At 35.2% G+C, this 20,167-nt stretch overlaps 1 protein-coding gene across 1 annotated transcript in view; it reads left to right on the top strand.

Annotated features, from left to right (window-relative positions):
* The first annotated feature begins 7,745 nt into the window (after positions 1 to 7,745).
* LOC108739396 overlaps positions 7,746 to 20,167 on the top strand; it is a 77,999-nt gene continuing 65,577 nt past the window's right edge. Inside the window, exon 1 of the mRNA XM_018473278.1 lies at positions 7,746 to 7,930. Within this exon, the coding sequence (XP_018328780.1) occupies positions 7,761 to 7,930 (170 nt within the window). The 5' untranslated portion in view covers positions 7,746 to 7,760. The remainder of the gene's footprint in view (positions 7,931 to 20,167) is intronic.

Below are 20,167 nucleotides of genomic sequence, written 5' to 3'. Positions count from 1 at the left end.
TTTAAACGTCTGCTAATTGCTATGGTTACATTTTAAAAGCTAAACCCCCAACGTTTAGGAAAAGTCTTGCACTTAACCAAATAAATTCAATGAAAATGAAGAAATAAACAAAAAAAAATTGAAACCAACGCCAGTTGGACTGTACCTACAGTTAAAGAAAAAATAACGAACTGATATATTGACTTGACTAAGTATTAGAAGGTTAAATATAACAATGGCACCTTTTAAATGACGAGAATTTTTGTCGCCCATCTTAACAATAGAATTATGGGTGTCGTTTCACTTACAACTAAAGTCGTTTACGCTTGAAGTTGATAAAGAAAAATTTTACACGAGAGTGGTAGATACGTTTAGATCATCAATATTTTCTTATTTTTTTACAGGACCGGTTTTAAATTTAATTAATGAGGTACAAATCCATTAAGATAAAGTAAATTCTTTCTATTAAAAGATTCTGTAACCTATGCACGTATCCTGTGAGAGGGTAGTCGCCTGATTTTGGGTAGGTGCCTAATGTTTTTATAAACTTTTGTATGAATTAAGAACATCACTCGATAATTCCCTGCTTCCTAAAATACGTTATCACTGTACTGAAAACACAATATCTACGTAAGACTTTTAATTTTACCTTAAATGACAGAAAATAGGCAGATGTTTTAAATTTAAAGAGTTTCTAAAATTACTATATAAAATTTGGAAACATGTATTTTAAAAGAAAAAGCACACCTTTTTAGGGGTTTTACTGAAAAAAAAAAAAGAAAAATGTCATACAAAACTGTACCTTAACTATTTCTAGGTTTTCGAATATGAAATTTTGCGACTCTCTTTCTAAATGCAATTAAACAACGTTTATGGTTAAAGTCATGTGATTAAACGAATAAACGGTTGATGTAGTAATTTTTGTTTCAAACAGTTATCTTTATTCCACAACTATTTCTACTTAGACGTAAAGAAAAAACGGTTCTTCACAAATAAGTGCATAATATGTAATAGGGCGCTAAACATAAATAATTCATTAATAAGACTAACCAACAATAAAAAACGTGCCAGGTAGGTGCAGGCCCTCTGGTACTTACAAATTAAGTATATTAGGTAGAATCGCAGTATATTACTGTTTTACTAATGTTAAGTGTAAATTATGAAACTTTTGACTGATTGCTTCATATTTTTTTCAGTGTCTGACCATTCATTCATTTAATTGTCAAATATAAAGGCGTTTGTTTAAGGACATTAACATCGGTACAAAATTTCCCAATATCGATCGTTGCATAAACAAATATTTCTGATCCGGCTCTGTGCATTTTCATTTAGCGATCCTTTAAAACAGGACTAATACGAATTGCCGTTACAGGTCCATTTTCAATATTTGACAAGTATTAATTGTTTAGACCTTAAAATACTTTCATTGTTTTAAAATGTGAAATGTTTGTTAATTGTTTGTCGGCAGAGTTTTGTCAGAGAAATAAATTAATCGTTTGCATTCGACCGATTGCAATAGCAAGACAAAAGGACGACAATGAAATGAAAAAGTACGATGGACTATTTTTACTGGTCATGTATCACTCGAAAACGTTGTGCAGAGTTATCAGCAGGTTGCAATCTTGAAGAGTTTTCGTGTAAAAAATATGTAAACATTTGCTTTAGACCATCGTTCAACTTAGTTGAACACGAGAAACGGCGGGAGAAGGGTTGGGTAAAGAGAAAAAGAAGATATAAAAACTAAAGTACTCATTGTAAAAAGAGTTTGCAGATTAACCATAATCTACTTAAAAAATTAACGAGAAGAAAGAGTGTTAATAAAATGAAAGTTTTCAAAAATGGGCGTTCCCGCAAAAAATCAGTATGATATTAGAGGCCAACTCCGTCAATCTTTTCAAAACTCTATAATTAACAGCTTAAGGAAAAGTAGTAATAAAATGTTGCAGTTACTTATTATGGAAGTTGTAAAACTTGTACAACCATTATTAAAACTTCGAAACAAATTGTACGTAATCTTATGGAGAAGTTTGGATTTTTAATGATTCCTCACTAAGAATAGGTACCCGTACGTATAATACTGTATGTTCATACCTAAACGTAACGAGATCGCTCTAACGCAATACAAATTCCAAAAATACAAATTATTCCAATATATACATCAAAATAGTACAATGTACTAATATTTGACGACGTACTTATCGAACTCAAAACCTAAACGCGCATCAATTGTTATTCATTGAACTTCTACTTGGATAGGCATTTTTATTGTTTCGTTAAAATACCTATTTCATCGATAATTACACCCTATCCACCAATGAAGATCGAAATGTGGCTAATTAAGAAACTCCGAGTCTTACAATTAACAAAAAGGTATCAGTTCCAATCTTGACCAGCGAAGCAATTTATCGCGTTCTGATAGGGCGAGATTGCACCTGAAACAGCGATACCGCTCTAGTTCGGCGCCCCGGATCCTTATCTTGCCACTCATAAAACTGCTCCTGTACTAACAGCTCCAGTTTTCAGCGGAGTCAAACGACCGACGAGATAACTACGCTACAACACCACGGCTGCCGTTTCGATGTTGTCGCAGCTTGTTTGTCGGTCGAAGCTGCGATATATCAACCGACACTTCGCATTCACCTTTTAAGAAATTAAAATTAACTTTCTGCTACGCAACAACATAAGTATAATAAGAAAACTGTTTTCATACCTATTGTCGGATATTTTTATATTTGCAAACTAAATACTGAGGGGAATCACATATTCGAATTTCTAAGCACATATAAGTAAATGATACATTTACGATTAGTATAAAACATGAAGACTCGCAGAAACTACTTACTTATGCGGTCCTCGAAACGTTGGTTTCTCAATTTACCACCGTACCGTTTATGCATAAATGTTTCTTTATTAAATGTTTCAATACCACACGTTGCTTGCTAGTCGCATGGGCCGTAAACTACGTACAAGTTAAGTTCGTTGTTGTTGTGCCACAAGAACCTGTTAACTATTTGTCATTTAATTAACTTCCAGCCTTCAGGGACGAATAAATTTTCTCATTCCACCGCCACCGTGACGCATGGACGACCCGATTCATGCGACTGCTTGGATTCCATCCACACTAATTGTCCGAGCTTTGGCCATTACACGTTGCCGAAGCTAAGCAGTTGAAAGATAACTTGTCTGGGCTTCACTGTGAGTCGATAATTTTATAGCCGATCTTATCTAGCCGTTCCTCTGTTATAGAAATAAACGAAAAACTTCATCATTTCTTAATCTCTTCTTCTTCGGAAGCGAATAACGTCTAACGATCGTTATCAAATCCGATAAAGAAAACCTCAAAAATAGGTAAACTTTCCCATATTTACCTGTTACTTTTTAGCTGGGTCTTTAAAATCTCGTTAGGTAGCAGTTGATACTACCACCAAAAATGCTAAAACTGATAACCTTTCAGTATGCGATAGATATTATGCTAGTACATGCAAATGAACGATCCCCACCACCACGTCCGGATGAAAAATCTTGTTTAGCTCAACTGCTATAAACGGAAATAGAGACATAATATTTTAAACGCGGCTTTTTATCAAACCAAATAAGTAGCGTATAGCTATATGTACTTACACAAATTTAGGAACGACTATTCAAAAATATATTGCCGTTCCAGCAACTGAAACATTGCGTAAATCACTTTTAGAAAATTCTCGTTTTAATTCTCACAAGCAAGTAAACAACATTAAAAATGGTATTTCAACATGTTATGAATTCCGTTGTTTTCTACATAGATACAACGATGTGGATACTGGTACCATCTTATAGGAAAATAACTGTTTAAAATATCTGTTTATGGAACTCTTTTTACTCCTGCGTGAAGCAACACAAGGAACAATAAAATCTAAGGAATCTAGAATGAACGTTTTAAATTCTTAAAAGGAAGCTTGAGCTGCTTCATTCATTCAGGTGTATTAGCACCCTTCGACATGGGCGGCCTTTGGGGGTGGCGAGCAAGGCAGCCTCACGCCTTCTTGCAACAATCTAACCTTATTACGTAGTAATAGAATTTCTTAATAGTCTTAGAAAAGACGCAAATTTGCTGTCTTTTATTAAATTTTTCGAAATTATTTATGAATAACTTTGAATTTTCGTCAAGTATTATCATTAAAACTAATTCCACAAAGAAGAGGGCCTCGCAAAAGTTTCCCCGCCCGGAACTTCTCGGTGGCTATGGGCGCCCTTGCCCTTCGAAATCTAAAAAGGAACATCTAAAACCACAACTTATAAACTTTTACCTAACTGAAAAGTTAATTAACTATTTATTTACATTTATTGTTTATTTTAATTTTTTGGTGCGATTTTCTGTACCTAGCATGTTACAAAATTTCAGTTTATATCTGTATGGTACTTGCTCCAATTCTCCGTACCCTTAACGACGATGTTTGTATTGTTACCCTAACTGCTTCCGTTGTTCGCTTCCCGGTAACCAATTTCGTTTGGTTTTCGCTCCTAATGTGTTTCTAAGAATGTTGAAAGGTAATGGTACTGTTTGAGTTTCTAGAATTATAATAATTTTATTACTATGTACATTCTTAGGATTTTAATATGATTAACTAGCCGCTACGAAATGATAAAATAATTGTTGGTTTTATTAGGAGTTTAGCAGAGAGCCAAGATCTGGAGGGTTGCCATAATATATTCGTGCGCCCACCCTTTGCAGTTTAATTCCGTTATAAAAAGAAACTAACATGAATGTTATAGTTCGAAATAATCTAATTTTTATTAGCTACTCTGTATCAGGGTCTTAAAACATCCTATGTCTGCTTTAAATTTGACATTAGGATCACAAATTTTGTTCATATCGCTATTATTCAACATTACCCATTTGCCGTCGTTAAAGATTATAACATTGTATCAATATGAACGAGTAATCGAGTAATTTACGACGCATATCGCTTCAATGGGTATATTATACAATGGATCCCTCACGGACAAGAAAACTGAACAAAATTAATTAAAACGAATGTTCTCGACTCGCTATAAACGACGATTATTAAATTAAATAATCGTTTTGAACTTTAACCTCTAAATAAACTGTTTAGCAGTGACGCTCATATACAGTACCGGGCATATTAATGTGGGTTTGCATGGATACAATACACTTTTTTCGTGCCTATGTGAGAATACGACAGAATCAATCAATCAGAGCGTTTTGTATCACTATCCGAAAAACTGATTTTGAGTGATTTGATTATTGGACCATAGATAGGAGATTGTCTGAATCGCGAAGAAATCTTTACTCTTTCTTTTCCATGAGCTAACAAATTTGCCTAGATAATATTAAAACCTAAGAGGACCATGGAAAAATCGGTCTAATGATCTCCCCATTGCTGAGGTATGATCCAGCCACTGGGTCATTTGAATCGACAACTTCTGCAACCAATCCTATAAGGTTCATTCGATGGCTACATTCTGCAACTAGCTCCTTCGAATCGGTGAGACGTAAAGGTGCTATTGGGCTCCCAGTAGGGTAAAGTAAAAGATTTGTGAGTGTCAAATGAACTATCGGAGATCAGGACCGCTCCTTCTATTCAAAGAGACCTTTTTTGTTTTTAGTGATTGCTCTGCTGCATTACCGACAACATTGCAATTGCATTTCAAACCAATGAACTGAAATCGAAATGGGATTAAATTTATTTATTTCTAGTGAATGTGTCAAAAGGATTAGGTTTGTACTAATGTTTTCCTTTCATGTAGGTAAACGGAAATATTTTTAAATTAAATGCTTCTAAATTTTCGAGATATAGGGAATTTATATTTGTTACATCACCCTACGGATTCTTAAAAATATCGGAAATGGCTCGCTAATAGCTCCAATGGATAATGTGAAATCTGTTAAGTTTAAGTTGGGAAGCTGAATGTATAGTGAATGTGTGTGTTATTAATTGTTCGCGTAAGTTTCTTGGGCATTGTTATGTCAAATCGCGCATTCGAAGTTAATTACTTTTATTAGTTCTCTTTTCGTCGTCGGTAGAAATGTTTAGTACGATCTAATGGTGTTAGGTACATTTTTATCGGAGCATAAATTTAAACAAACATTTGCATTCCCAATTGGTGACGCGATAGATTTTAAACTATTTTAAACGGCCGGGTCGCAAATGTTACGTAATATTATTCAGACATCTATGAGACAGGTGTGCAAGACGTATTTACTTATGCAGCTGTTTAACGACTGGGTACTTGGGAGTAATCAATTAATTCTATGTAATTAAATGGTAGAAAGTAACCTAAATTCTTTTAGCATTTACGTATCTTTAGTTGGATATCAAATAAACACTGGGAAATTCATGGGTTTTAAATCTATTACTCGGATTGCACAAGAATATACCCATCTCCTTGTGTTTCTATTGTCGCATTAGAACAGCCCACATCCTTGATTGAGACTGCGAAAACAAATTTAAAATTTAAACGTAATTTAATTTTCGTGTCAAACGAATTCTTCTTATTGTTTAAAGATTACTTGGGCACCTGCAATTTCTTTAAATACTTGGGAATACTTAAAGAAAAAAAGTCTTGAGGTGTTTCTTTTTTGCGCCAAATTTTTGTTTTAACATTCTTTTTCCGTCACAAAAGTCTCCGCGGAAATATAACGAAATTTCGGTAAAAGAAACCAGACAATAAAAAGAAATTCATCTGTCAATGCTAATTTTTGCTAGTTAGCTCCTCGCCGCCGTAGCATGCGATAAGGAACTTGGTTGCAACTATACAAAAAAATACACACGACAGATGAGAGATTTGTAGAGAACAATCCTCATCCTAAATCATCTTTCTCCGAGTTGAATTATATCAAAGCAAGCTTGTCAATTCTATCCTGTTTTTGTTCGTAAATAAGAAACAAAATATAAAATATGGGCTTTCACGATGGTAATTCGTAGTCGAGTATAAGATTCGGGCTGATGAGCGATTTGGCCTAACCTCAAGTAGTCTCGTTTAATTTTCAAACTAATTGTATGATACGTAGGCAATGGTGTTTCTTAGATCGTTTGCGCGAACCAATAGAAAAAATCTTACGAACAGAGATGTTGGTTTTATCATGAAACAGCCCGAAGTAGAACATGAATCGGAAAGAAAAATACGCTTAAGAACGTAACATCGGCGAATAAGCATGACGATCTAGAAATTACAGGATTCCTATCCATAGCGAGCAGCATGCATAATGCTACAACATTTTAGGAATCATCCTTCCTTCACCGTCTCTCGCCCGCCGGCCTTTTCCTTCTCTCCCCATCGACTTTTAAAATTTTTTGAAAATTTACGGAAACACTACCATTGATAGGTAATTCTTGTCACATCGTTTTATGAATTAAAAAAAAAATACGGTTTATCTATATCAACATCTGATATTAATTTTGATTAGTCCGTAGATCATTGGACGAGTTTAGATTTTACAAATAGTTTATTTCGTAATGTCTGGATATACATATACGATAATTTCGACCACGACGGTGACGACACGCTATTCACTGGTAGTCAATTTAAAGTTCGCGAGTACAATATCCGTCGACTGAATATTGGCAGGCAAATCACCCGTTAATAAAATGAAGTTGTGGTATCAACATCAGCAGCGACGGTACACAGTTAGAGGTGGAGGTTGCGGTGTCGGCGAGGGAGAGGAGGCAGTCAAGGAAGGAAGGAAGAAAGGAAGGAAAGAGGACATGCGATGTCGCCGGCATCGATGGCGTCGTCGTTGACGGCGTCGTACGTACCGCCGACGCCGCACACCGTCGACTATGACCCGCGTTTTAGAGGGTGGTAGCAGTCAGTGTGCCGCTGGTTATCGTTCAGGATCAAGAGGAAGAGGAGTCCGGGAAGGATTAGCGCTACGCAACGTTGTCACGCGTTCGCATTACGTTCGCGCCAATGAGGCCTCCGTAGGACAACACATGTGCTGCACACGTAGGTAAGTTTAATGCTCCTCTTATCTTCTTTTTGCTTTACTATACGCACTGTTGGAAAGATCTTTAGGGAGTTTGCATGCGTGTTCTAAAGTACCTTGTAATTTTCTTATTAAAAGCGAAAACAACATTAGGACGCCAAAGCATTATTATTATCTTGATCGTGTTGTGACAAACCGTGTGCCATTTTTAAACAATTTCGGGGCCGTTTCAACTGATAACGTGGAATGACAGTGGTACTGAGGATGAAAGGCTACAAAAGAACTTTTATTAACAATTACGAACATTTTCAAGAAACGTCAACATCTCAATGATTTCGCAGAACGTTAAGTCTAAATTAATTTTAGTTTAATTAATGATATGGATTTCTGAATGGCGCATGGACTTAACAGACTTTTGCAATATCTACATAATTGAAATGGTGCGGTCGATTGTAAATTTCGGTCAAAATTTTCATTTTTATTTCCAAAAAAACAATTGGAAAATAAGCGGGATTTCAATGGTCAAAATTACTTTGCGGTATTGATCCAGCAGTATTTTAATGAGAGCGAAACAAAATTGGCTGTCTTTGACCCTCCAACCGAACATCCTGTAGCTGCAGAAACTGTCAAGAGGTCTTTTAAAGGCCCCATCGGATGAGTAATATTTCCCCCACGGTATTTTTCGAAAATTGTACATTGCAATTATACAGGATCTTCTCTATTCTTCCGCTTTCTAGGGCGATCGATTTACGATGGGTTTTTCTGGTAACATAAAAAAATCTCTAATGCTTTTGAATCTGCATGTATGTATGTATGTATCTATATATATGTATGTATGTATATACCTTTTAATGACCGCTGATTATTTATTTATTGTTTGTATCAAAAGAGAGACACGTGCCTCCGTAAAGCCTCGTACTGGTCACTGTAAAACTGCTGGACTTAAATGAAGGGATTGTTTCATGAGTACCTTTTAAACGTCATTTAATGTGTTCTTGTGTTAACTAATTTGGATTTAGTTACATATTTCCAATGACAATTTGACATTTATTGTAAACGTAAACAAAACGCCCTGTACATTTTTACTATTATTAAGATGAGCAGAATTAGTCACTTTATGGATGTGTCTTTTTTCCGTTTGGAAACTAGGAAGGTATAGCAATCGCCTCTTCGAGTCTCACTAATTGCTGGAAACTCGTCTGTATAAAAATCCCGTAATCGTTGCGCACTTCACTAAAGGACTTGGAGGGCTTTCAGAATATGATTGGAGTTCCACTACGAATGACACTTGAGGCTGAATTCATCGTAAATTACATGTGAGAGATGGGAACTCTTCTTCTATTTATTGTTTTTCCTTTTTTTATGTAGGTTTAGGTATATGAATTTTTCTCTGACAGTCAATTCCACCGATTTTTATGTCATTAGCGACTACTCTTTGGGAAGTAAGCAAGTTATCACAAAATTGTTTTCAACTAATTTCGCAAATAATTGGTATATTATTAAATAATGATAACGTTGAGTAGAAATTCATACCTAAACGTCCAATGATGACCAAGTACTTAATTATTTTGCAGTTCATTGTCTGTTAATATTTATCTATTAGCTACATACTATGTTTATAGTTTTACAACAAATAACGTTTACTTTTTCATCCCTTTCTTTAAAGTAAAATAGAAAACATTCATTGTTCTCGTGACCGTCGACCTTCATTCCTTCCACTGAAGATGCCAACAGAAATACTTTTATTTTTGCAAATGCTTAAAATTACTGGTCCGTTAGTGGATCCATGCAATTTTACGTAATGTTTTAAGTCCACAAGTACCAATATATGCAGATAACTTTGTTTGAAATGAATAAGAAGTGTCTCCCTTAATATTTTATGACCAGAGCCACCGTATTTAATGACCAGGAAGAATGTTCTATCTAAAATATCCCTGAACGGACCTGCTTGCTTTATAATAGTACAGTTCTAGTACTGATTATATGCACATAAAATTCTAATATTCTAATGTGCGTCTATTATATCAGTAGATAATAGAAACGTTAGCCGATTAAAACAATGTAACATTGTTCGCATTCTTTTTTTTGCTGTCAACTTTTTGGCGACTATTGACATCGTCTACTGAATCGTTTAGAATAACATTGGAGGTGTTTTCCAGTGTTCTGTGTCGTTTTGGATTGTCAGCCACTTTGCAAACAATAAGTATTAAATTGCGTATAATGATGATAACACCTCTACAACACGTCGTAAGGAGTATCTTGTTAACAGACAAAGAATATTTTATGCAAAATTTGACAGCCCACGCACTGTATGACATTTTAATATGAAGAATAACAGTTGTTATTAAATGTAAGGAATTAATTGTTTTTATATTAAGGCCGTTATAAGTAAAGGATGCTCATAAAAAGGAGTGTCGCGACTCTGTATAATACAGGTATACCTACGTTCGCAGATAAAAAGTGAAAGTTAGAAAGAATATAAAAAGCAATTTTAAATAGACTTATTAGCGTTCAACTAATTATTTTCATTACTTGTTTTTGAAAGAAATGTCAACTAATTGTAAGATGACAACGTTAAACAGACTATCCAATCACCCATCTCGAAAATCTCAAAAACGTATCCGGGTTGTATGTGCGTGCTTATAAAATTTAATCGTCGCATTTAAAATACCCTCAATGTTTCGGTCCCGTTGGGTAACAATTGGACCGTAAAAGTGTTCATCGTTTAACAATAAAAGGTGTCAGGTAGAGCAAAGCTAATAAAAATGTTGATTTTAAGAGCCACGTCGGGGTTCTCATTGATTCCAGCTCAGGGACACGTGACTTTTTACTGCGCTGGAATACAGAGAAAAGAAAATGACTTTTTTTTTCCATTTTGCCCACGCAAGAATTGCGGTGATGATCATCAGCGATGTTTTACGTACACTTATATATATATATATATATATAAGTTATGTATACATAACGCAAATGATGAACATTTCCCGATTGAATTCTGTAGAAACAGGGAACATAAATAGCCCATGATGAAAGAGAAATGTGGAAGTATGTATATTATTTAGCAGTTTACGGAAAATTATTTTTAGTATCAGAACGTCGAATCGAATTTGGAGCAACAATCGATATCGGAATGAACCGGACTCAGACTTGGTGAGACCCTAATAAACCATTGAAGGAGAGGACCCTCAGCTTTAACAATTTATCTTATATGTATATGTATGTGCAAATCCGGCACTCTGTTCTAAACGATGAAAAACGTTTGTAGGATGAATGTTTTATGTTTTGTGAATAAAAGACCGAACAATGGCACGATTATATATATAGGTATATGAAAATATACTACGTATACTAATACTTTTCTGTTAGAGGCAAACCATAATTTCTACCGATGATACACTTTTATAATTTTCATAACGAGTCACCACTGTCGACGAGGAGCTGAACTGCATAGTGTTGTTGAATATTTCCTGGAAACGAGTCCAGGTGTAAAAATCAAACAAAACCAGAGGAGTCACAGGTAGACGTAAAACTCAATTATGCTTTGTCTAAGGCCCCCCTTCGAGTAAACCTAACTGAAACTCCGCACGGCACAAAGCTTCTTCGGTTCTTCGCTCTATTTTATAAATTTACAAGGAATTGTGTCACTCAAGCGCTATAAGTTGACTTTCCCACTACCTGCCATGAAATTTATGAGGGGAGCCAAGCTTAAAGGAATGAATGACTAGGAATCAACACTTTTGGGGTAGTATCGCGCCAAACAACTATTTATTCACAAAAACCTAACACGTATATGCAATTTTTGGTGTTCCCTAACTAAGGTGGGCAGACTATACATAATGGTTAACTGTTCTTCACGACAAGGTTGCATTTGTGGTAAACTTTTTCCGAACTGAAATAAAGATTGATAGGCAGATTTTCTAAAATATTAAAACCGAAGGCGATGTGCAATTTGAATCCACCCTTCAATAAATAAAATTTTTGACGGGAATTCGAACGACCCCATGGTCTATATGCAAAAGTGCCAGGTAAAAATCTGAATGCATGCCAGTAATTTTACATACACCATAAAACATCCAATTATGGATGTTGATAATTCGGAACATTTTGGACGAGAAAGGGAAAATGATGGAGCGTTCTGTGCATTTACAGGTGTTCAAGAAAAGGTAGCCTAATCCTTAAAAATTTATTGACGGAGTGTTTCGCAAATACGTAGTTAAGGAGAGAAAGATTGGGATCACCTCTAAATACTTCACGGCAATCATATAAGCTAGGTATCAAAGAAAAAAGGCTGATAATATCAAGGCAGACGGTAGGAAAGTGACATTAAAGTAATATAAAAAATGAAAAGTAAGATTAATTGGGCCGCAACTGTTTTTTTTTTTACTTAGTTTTTAAACCACTACACTCGCTCCACCTCCCAATTGATGTTTCGATGTTGGGAAGACCAAAAAATGACAGTTTTAAATGCTCAAACATTTTTTGTCTTTTAAGATGTTTTGTTAAAGAGTTAGTTCAGTGGAATGTTTAAAATAACTTAGGACATCGAAAACAGAATCAAGAAGTCTTGTTATTTTTGGTGGTGATATAGAGCATCCAGTATTTTTCAGCAACAAAGTTAGCTCGTTCAGGGACTGAAGAAAATCGTTCCTGAAGAAGGTGACTTTGTTACCACGAAGTACCTCATCAGTAGTGGTAGCATTAAGTTTCGATTGAAGCGTCTCGGCGTAAATAAACTGTTCATTTAGACCACGGCTTCTTAGCATGATGAATAATTCTACCAGATTCTGGCCGCGAAAGTGTACGTTGTTATGTAGTGCTTCGGTGGTTTATAGTGTTGTATTTTGACAATGGGGTTTAAGCAATGTAGAGTGTTATACAACGAATATCAGTATTAAACAATAAAGGAAGGTGGTCAGTTTTGATCTAAGGTTGACCTGTAATGCCGTTTCCACATAATGCTACGTATAAATCGTCATTTACGACTTTTAGATGTTGTTAAAAATATAGATGTAATGAATTAAAAACTGCCTTTTTTTCTTAATCCAATGTAAGTAAGGAACTAGACGGCATTGTATACGAAAATACCAACGGACGAATGCGTGACAGAATTTTTTCTCGTGTTGCTCGTATCTAAGCATTAGCTGCACCGCCATGTATGTTCCTGCTTGTTCACGCAAGTGTTTATGTGAGCCGCTAAAGCGGTTGCTGTTTACTTGCAGTTGAAGATTGAATTTCTCGCGACTTAATTAATTTCGAAAATTGAAAAAACACCGGCTAATGGACATGCACAACAGCAATGTGATATGAGGGAAGCAATTAATAACTTACAATTTCAATATCGGTTATTGCCTACCTGCGCTGCGGCAGACGCATTAGCGATAACAACAATACGGAAACAGAAAATGAACCGCAGGTACATACATATATACGACCGAGCGATAACTATTATTCCAATGCTGAATTCCAATTGTAATTTAAAGATTAAGAATATTATACTGGAAGACAGATGGTTGATATTAAGCGAATGTTTTTTAATAAAAATGGTGCGAATAAAAATTTCAGTGCACTTGACAATCGTTTCGCCACACACTGTGCCTTCTTCGGAAGTATTTAACACTAGTTCATGAATTCGTAATTCGTATTAATAGGTACAGCAGGCGTATAAGCTGGAACGTGTGTTATGCACCGTACGAAGTTAATTATTATCAACACGTTGATCCTACGCAATATCATCCCTCAATAGTTTTACAGTGTCCTGAGAGATCCTTCAGAAATATGGTGGTCTTTGTATTCACAAATGATAGCAGCTGGTTTTAACATGCAGCCAGTCGTTTATTACCAATGCATGCGCTCATATTATCATCCTTTAATATTTGTGTTAAGTACGATGTGGCTTTCAGTTTGCATGTTCCGAACATGCTGAGCGCAAAACGCACGCTGCGATTGGAACGTTGCATACCGCAGTAATCGTAGGTGTATCTCGGTTGGATGTTCAGTATGTTGACATATTATATTCATTTGTTAAACAAATATGTATAATTGGTAACTCGTCTGTCAGCTTATAATATACTTATTTATGTACGCGGTACCGCGCTGTTGCGTTGTTGGCGCACTTGTTGCACTAACGTAAAACAATGAAAACGCCAAGCTAATAATAAATTACCCTCTTCTAGAAATAATTGCCCCATTTCTTAACTTCATTTTTGATTCACTGATAGACGATTCAACATTATTTAGGTACTTTCTATAGGCGAATAATTCTTAAGATTCATTTTATAACATTTTCGCACCGTTTTGAGGTAAATACGATAGGTTTATACGTATGTATTTATTCTAAAGCACAAGTTTGTAATTTTGGAAGCTTCTGTTTTTTATACCATGAAAAAAAAGTTAAAGTGTGTATGTATGTACGGATCTGTTTATTTAAATATGTATGTTGGCATACCTACTTATAACTAACTACACCTCCCACAAAGGTTGTTTGCGAACTAACTTTATAAATAATAGTCTTAAACATCAACGTAAAATAAACCCTCTACAGATTACCTCAAATTAATGAGGAAAAGTTGTTGCTGATGTCACGCCCTCGACCTTATTAGCTAACTTTATAAATGGAATAATTTTGATTTAATTAGGGGCGGCGTTTAAAGAAAAATTACATGTCACTTACTTACTTCATCTAAATTAGTATTAAAGGATCGAAGCTGCTGAATTTCCAAACTTGATTTCAGATACACTGAAACGTTGATGGGAAGTAAATACACATTTTTTCCCGTATTTTAGATAAAACTGATTCAGGACATTTTCAATTCTTTACAAAGCTGTTCAGAGCATGTTTACCTCTAATTTTTCAAAATTGCTGTATTTAATTTTTTAAATTAGAACGAGAACAAGTTCTTGGCATGTTACTAAAATAAGAACGTTTACTTGTAGGTAGTTGCAACCTTTGCAAGTGTTATTGGAACTTTATTGTCAGCAAAGTCAGTCTTTTAGGCATTCTTAAATATTGTTGAAGCACGTTCTGAACACATTATACACTTTGTGTAGGATTTCGTACAATACAAAGCAATAGTTACATCCGTGGTGTAATCCCTATTCCACACACCGTAAATCACACATTCCTGTCTTTGTTTAAACTTGTCGAAATTTTCAGTAATAAGGTGATTTCCGCGCGCGTTTGTTTGCATTTTTCAAATTATTAAGATTAGATAGCAGCGTATGTAAATTACGAATCACTAATAAAGAACCTGCCTGTTATTATTAGACGCAATTCTCTCAGTTTTAATGTCTACACCAAGATGTTTGATAATAGTTAGGGTTATAAAGGTATAATTAACCCATACGAAGGCAAAATAAATTACAGGTTAACTAATGGATACCTCGATTCTTTTTCTACTTAATTTTACTTACCTACAACGTCTCGTCTTTTTATGAACGAATAAAGCTTAAGCAAAATAACACGTGGAAGATGTCGAACGAATAGTGACAATCAGAGTATATGGTAGAAGGGTTCAAATGATAAAGATACAATCAGAGCGTTTTTTATATTTTTTTGGTCCAAACTGAAATAGACAGGATACATATTTTGATAATTTAGATTTATTTTTGGAATAATTTTTTGTTACTCAATGTAAATGCTGTTCTGTGTTCATGTTGTAAAGCATTTCAGGCAATTAATCATAAAAAATGCAATCAAACTATATTTAGAGCAACATTGCTCTTGTTACATTATCGCATTAGTAATATTTCCAGCGTAGTCCGCAATGGTAAAATTAAAAAGGAACCGCCGACGACAAATAGCGATTATCTACGAGGTTTTATCTGCAAGGATTATGTTTTTCGAGTTGTGTATCACGCAAATTAAAACAAGAGCTTGACAAACGGTGTGTTTGACGTTTATGGAAATCTCTCGATTGTACGTCAGAAAAAGAGGTAGGCAATTTCGAGCAGCGACATCAGTGCGAATACTAAAAATGGTACGATGATGAATGGAGTGTCACCCGCTAAGATGTAAGGTGGAAGTCACAGGTGATTGCTCTCATGTACCTATAGCAGCAACGCCAAGTGACAAGAGCAACTTGCACAATTATTAACCGTGTTCTATCGTCGATATCACCTCTATCTCTACCTTAAAGACTTAAAAGCTAACACACATGAATAAATAAGCCTTTGCGAGATTTATAGGTGAGAATATTTCAAATTTCATTATGTCAAACAGAAAGTTATGCTTGATGTCATCTACATATTTTAGAGTATTTTTGTAAACGTTTTACCACTTCTAATTTTGACGCATACAATTTTCCATAATTATGCCTAGAGGATCGTATACAAAGTTCTATAATCATGCATCATCCTCATCATTAGCTTTTTCCTTGCACCTACTTATACATATGTATGTTGTGGGCATGTATTACAATACTTGTTGAATGACCACAGCAAGTGAGTGTCAAAAGGTCAGCTTCTGTACATACATACATACATACATACGTATGTAGATATTCTGATAATGAATTACGAGTTGGCAATGATTGATAATGGGTTTTGCATATTACCGTCCATGATCAACCAACTATCATCGACATGCAAATTGCAGTTCATCGAAATCGTTACAGTTGACGCTGTAACTAGAGATCCAATCATCATTAAATTAGATACGTTACATAGGTATATCGTTCATTCTTTATTTCTGTAGAGTGTGCCTGGAGATATGATCACAGTATGATCACTGTGGGGAATAATAATAAAATATAAAAGTGAAGGAGACTGTAATAGACAAATAAACTAGTCTGATGAAAAAGCGATTTTGACTGTTTTGCCGTCCATTAGTAGGTAACTACTGTTGAATCCCATTGCAATTTTCTGACAGAAAGGGTTTTTCTTTCATATGTGTAGTACTTCGATACTATTCGTAGGAATTGGATTTAAGAATATCTTCCTCGCTTTTTAAATGTACTATCCACGTTTGTCGTTTTGTTTTCTCAAAAAAATCCACGATCTTAGATTATTGAACGATCTATAATGGAGTTGGTGTGGAAGTGCGACGTTTGCCTGCGGTGTGACTATGCATTTACCGCCCATCACTTATACCAGCAATCGCATTCAATTAATTGATATACTCCGGCACGCATCAAGAATATATTTGAATTTTAATCGTCTCTGTATTGGGTTGTTGCAAGTTCTTCGTTTGCGGTGCATTAATTATGACCATTTCGCGAATAAGCAGCCCAACAACTATCAATTTACAAAGTGATGGTCAACTATTTAAAGATAAGAATTTTTGTTTTTTTTTTTTGGACCGTCGCGTTAATTACAAGCTGCGGAATGTTTTATAAGTTCATTTTCTGTCCATTGTCAGGGACTTCCTAAATCATTGAAACTCGCAAGCCGATCCACCCACTCTAGTTTATACGAGAGTTTCGTCAAGGTTCAAGTCGGAGGTTGTGCATTATCATCATAAATATTAACGGTCATTAATTACTCTTTCATATGCGAAAGCAGATGTAAAAAATGATGCGAATGTTTTTATTACAGGTGCAGATGTCTGCAACATACTTAATTGAGATAATTCTAGCAAATATTTCTCGGTAAACAACTAAATTACTATAGATATATCTGTCAGTTTGTTATAAATATTATACACTATATATATATAATGTAATTGGAAATCGTTTCATTATTTCTTGTGCAAAGAATGTTCATTATTTGCGACACTTTGACTTTTTACTTTACAAAGTCTCTAAATTTTGTTGTTTTAATAGGTACGGTATGAGTGAGATACGCCAAAGAATGCAACTCAAGATTGCAGCTTCCACTTTATCTCCTTATCTCTTTCGTTATTACATACGCATATCGATTAATAGTCTCCATTAATCAAAAATTAATTTCATTGCTCGATAAAAACCAAGAGTCAGTGAAGAATTTTCATTATCACTCAAAGTTGCAAAATAAACAATTTATTAATTTTTTACATGAAGATACCAAATGAACAATGTAGCTGCGCGAAGGGGCTGAAGAGTCGAAATATTGTAGTTGTTTTAATGATTAATTCAATTCAGAAATAAAAAAAAAGTTTTTGTTTTCTACAGACGGAATTGCCACTTGACATGCTAATGTTGTGCATATTTAGTTGTCATTAACTTATTTACAAAAAGGAACTGTCGTCGAACATGCAAGAAATATAATATATAATAATTATGTTCTTTAATTTGTATAATCATACGGTATTGTTTTTTATGGCATCTTTGATCGATTATTTTGTGATGGGATCTTGTAAAAGTGCCGTTACGATTGCATTTTTCCCTGTGGCTGTAACACTTAATCTGGCAGAATGTAATCAGTAGTATGTGTGTATATTGCACAGATTTATTTGCACATAATAGTATTTTTCAGCGATACTGTTCTGATATTCGGGTCGTCATCAGTTGGAAATGATTCCTAACATTTCCCTAACAGGAGTGCGGACTTTCTTTAGAGGTTCTCCATCTGTAATATGTCGGACGTGGAATCACTACTTCTCCTGTACAAGTTGTATTTATGACGGTAGGTAGGGAGGGGGGGGGGGTTGTTCCGGTTCGGACAACCGCGGCATGCCGATCGGAACCGTTTGGGCGCCCCTGAGGATCGGGTTCAAGATGTGGATGAGTCTGAGGATATTCTCCTTCTTGTTGAAGTTCACCAGCTATTTTTGGATCTCGATAGCCTCTCTAACCATTCTGCTGTGATAGCCATTGAGCGAAGCTAACAATCTGCAGTTCTCAAAAAATAATATTTTGTGGTCGCCGTTGCTCGTGCGCGTTCGGCCACAGCAGACCTTTTAGAGTGTTCTCGCCGACAGCTTGCTTTGTGCTCCTTCAGTCTCGTTATCATCGATTTCTTGGTGATTCCTATGTAGATCTTTCCGCAGAAACAGGGTATGCGGTAGACTCCTGAGACTGAAAGAGGGTGCCTTTTGTCCTTAGCTGACCTGATGGCCTGCTGGATCTTCTTCGTAGGTTTGAAAATGGTTTCGATGTCGTGTGTCTTCAAGACTCTGCCAATTCCATCTGTGACATATGACAGACATGCCAGGGAAGCAGTGCGCCGTTTGTTGATTTTAATCTATTCAAATGCACTGATCTTTCGATCTCCCTCGTTTTGTAATCATCCGCCTAGAAGGCGGTCTTTAAGTGTTCGAGTTCCGTATGGACATTTTCCGGTTCGCAGATCCTTCTAGTTCGTTGAGTCAGGGTCCTGATGATGTTACAGTTCTGACTTGGAAAAGGCGCCAGTTAACGTCCAGCATCGGAGATGGAAGAAACTCTAAAGAAGCTCGCCACTTGTACTAGCGAAACGTTACAAAGCGACTCCAACCGATGACGGTCTTTCGACCCAAATCAGGACAGTATCAGTTCTCCAACTTTTTTTAGTGAAATACATATATAAATTAGCAATGTCTCAGTTTATACACTTACACAAGGGTGCATGATTTTATTTTAATTAGTCCACTTATTTTCATGTTTAAAATTTTGAATAGTTTGAAACGTCATTTAAATAAGTAAAACAGGCATGCATATGCACGCAGCTGTATACTTACTTTAGGGAGCACACACTGTATACATATTTATGATAAGTCGCACGTGTTTCAGGTATCACAAGCAACATACATTTAACCCAAAATAACGTGATATTTTGTACGGTTTTGTATTGAATATGTTTGGGGACGTGGAACATCCCATAAAGCGCATATTTTATAGATTAATTTAGTTTTATCGATTTTATTTTACTTTGGTTGAATTACCGTTAGCAAAAGTAAATACGCAAGTGTAATAGTAATAATATACGAATAATATGCACACTACACCTTTATAAAGGAAGGTCGCGCTCAAATCTTTTTGTTTATATTCGAGCTATGGTTACTTTCATGAGATGTGCAAACATGTATTTCATTGACCCATAAACACGCAATCAAAAGTGTGACTTCGCACAATATGGCATATTGAACAAATATGTATACCTAGACATTTTCATTCTCCAATTCGAATTCAAAAACGGGAGAAATTATTACAACTTCGTGATTGAGAAATCTACAAGTTGTAAATAATTGACAGTTTTAGTTTTCTAATAAGTACATAAATCAAATTAGCTTTAATAAGGACAGACAAACATTTAATACTAAATGTAATAATACCGAAAGCTGCCTTTGTTTGAGATTTTCTTTATCTAATAATATGACGGATATACAAAATGAACAGGTATGTGTATTATAAATATGTACAATGGATT

Source organism: Agrilus planipennis, unplaced genomic scaffold, assembly GCF_000699045.2.
Source record: "Agrilus planipennis isolate EAB-ADULT unplaced genomic scaffold, Apla_2.0 scaffold123, whole genome shotgun sequence".
In the NCBI taxonomy this organism is placed as follows: domain Eukaryota; kingdom Metazoa; phylum Arthropoda; class Insecta; order Coleoptera; family Buprestidae; genus Agrilus; species Agrilus planipennis.
The sequence above is the reverse complement of the archived record's forward strand: the minus strand, read 5'-3'. Positions and strand labels throughout refer to the sequence as shown.